Raw genomic sequence first — 2,261 nt, 5'->3', positions numbered from 1 at the left:
CAACCAACCAACCAACCAACCAACCAACCAACCAACTAACCAACCAACCAACCAACCAACCAACCAACCAATAATGCAACCCACCAACCAGCCAGCCCACCAATCAATCATTCTTCTCCCCTTCATCCCGTCCCAGGTACAAGTTCCACAACGGCAAGTGGTCAATTGCGGGCAAGGCTGACCCCGAGATGCCGCGCCGCATGTACATCCACCCGGACTCACCCTGTACCGGGGACCAGTGGATGCAGAAGGCCATCAGCTTCCAGAAGCTCAAGCTCACCAACAACATCGCTGATAAAAACGCCTATGTGAGTACTGGCTGTTTTGTTTGTTTGTTGTTGTTGTTGTTGTTGTTGTTGTTGTTGTTATTGTTGTGTGTGTGGTAGCCTATCATTCATAATTGTTTAGTGCTCCGAAGAGCAACACCGCCTCTCTTGGGTAGCGGGTGAGACAGTCCAACCTCCCTGAATCCTCCTCAAAGAGATGCCACCGCCGGACTTCCGTAGCGGGGCAAACCTTGGGGCTTCTCGCTGCACAATGGACAGATTGGGTCCAATGTGTTGTCAACTCTATGTTTGTAGGCCCGCAGCCCAGAGAAGTGACCGGTCCTGATTTTTGCCAGTACTGACTGGCAGGGCCGAAGTTCGATTCCGAAGTGATCTAAATTGCAGCGAAGGAGGCGTTAAAAACCCCTGATAAAAAACCCCCACCCTAACTTTTTAAAAATATGTTTGTTCTGCATTGACATAAGGAATTTCAGGTACATTACTGATATATTGGCTGTGTTAGTTTGTCTATATGTACCAGTTCATCTCTTCCTCCATTTTTCCTTTCAACCCCTCTCTTCCTTGTAACTCGTTGTCACTTATTCCCTCATTTTCTCCTCCATCTCAATGTCTTCCACGGCCTCACTCACTCTTCATCTTTCCTTCCCATCTTCTCCTCCAACCCTCTCCGTCCTCGTTAACCAGTCAACCCTCTCCCCGCTCATGTCACCCCTCCCCCCTTTCATCTCTCTACCCCTTCTTCTCCTCCTCTCCTCCCTTTTGCCTCTCATCATAAGTTCCTTCAGCCCTTCAGCCCCCCCCCCTCTTCTCTCCCATCCACCCTCTTACCTCACCACTTCTTTTCCTCCAACCACCCTTTCCCCCCTCCTTTCATCTCTTCCCATCTCTACTCACACATTTTTTCCTCCCTCCGCCACCCCTCTTCATTTATTCTCCAATCTTTCTCTACATCCCCTCCCTCCCTTCTTCCTTCGAACTCTTCTTCATCTCTTCCCCCATCATCTCCTCCAACCAACACGTCCACCTCACCCACCACCTCTCACCGTAATAAGTTCCTAAGCAATCAAGCAACAAGAACTAGGAAACGACGCCGAGAACTGTGGGGGAAGGGGGGGGGGGAAAGTGCACGGCGCCAAAAGTCACTCTTGCCGTCTGTTTGATGTGTCCTGCGGTGTCACGTGATCACAGGCGGCCAATGGACGGCCACATTCCGGAGGTGTTAGAACTAGAGTGCTCCCCCTTTACGCCATGACCAAGCACTCGGCCGGTGATGGACGGATAAGCGCCAACGCGGACCAAACATTTCTGGGCCGAAAGTACTAGATATTTGTGTCACGACGCGGTGGAATCAGGCGCTCGTCAGTTTTTGGGAATGTGGGGGGTATTGGTATTATCTTAGGCTTGTTCATTTGTCTTCCTTTCAGTGAAAAATACCCATTTATTTTGAATAGAAGTCGAAATATTTGCGATTGAATGGGAAGGGTGTCGCTTGTTTTTCAGAGGTAAAATTAGAGAGAAACTGGCCACCAAAGTTTGGTGATTTCCAAAGCTAAAGAGTCTTTGGAAACTGCAAATGTACATTTTTTGTGTGCCTTTATTGAACGTTTCTCGGTAAAATTCAGGTATTAATGCGTTTTTCAATGGCAACAACAACCCCCCCAAAAAATTGAGGAAAAAAAAACATCTATAAGAATTGTCAAACGGGTAGAAAAATACCGATTTTTCCAATTTCATTACATTGAGGAGGGCCTAATTTCACCACAATGCCTCACATTTGGAGGTTGGGGTTGGAGGGAGGGAGGGGGAGGGAGGAAGGCTTGGATTTATGCACCAGTACTGACAAGTAGAAGTTTTTTTTCTCCAATATATGTATTAAAATTTGTTCCTTAGAAATGAGAATTTATGGGGGATCTAAATTGTGTCGAGGAGGGTCTAAAAATCACCAACATTTCAGAGAGAGAGAGAGAGAGAGAG

General features: G+C 47.5%; 1 protein-coding gene across 1 annotated transcript in view; it reads left to right on the top strand.

The window, feature by feature from the left end:
- Positions 1-602, top strand: part of LOC101851972 (T-box transcription factor TBX2) — a 43,313-nt gene extending 42,711 nt beyond the window's left edge. The window contains exons 5-6 of the mRNA XM_005104214.2: positions 137-308; positions 582-602. Coding sequence (XP_005104271.1) covers positions 137-308; positions 582-602 — 193 coding nt within the window. The remainder of the gene's footprint in view (positions 1-136; positions 309-581) is intronic.
- Positions 603-2,261: the final 1,659 nt, after the last annotated feature.

The sequence above is a fragment of the Aplysia californica genome, unplaced genomic scaffold (genome assembly GCF_000002075.1).
Source record: "Aplysia californica isolate F4 #8 unplaced genomic scaffold, AplCal3.0 scaffold00409, whole genome shotgun sequence".
Classification (NCBI taxonomy): domain Eukaryota; kingdom Metazoa; phylum Mollusca; class Gastropoda; order Aplysiida; family Aplysiidae; genus Aplysia; species Aplysia californica.
This window is presented reverse-complemented; position numbering and strand designations above follow the sequence as displayed.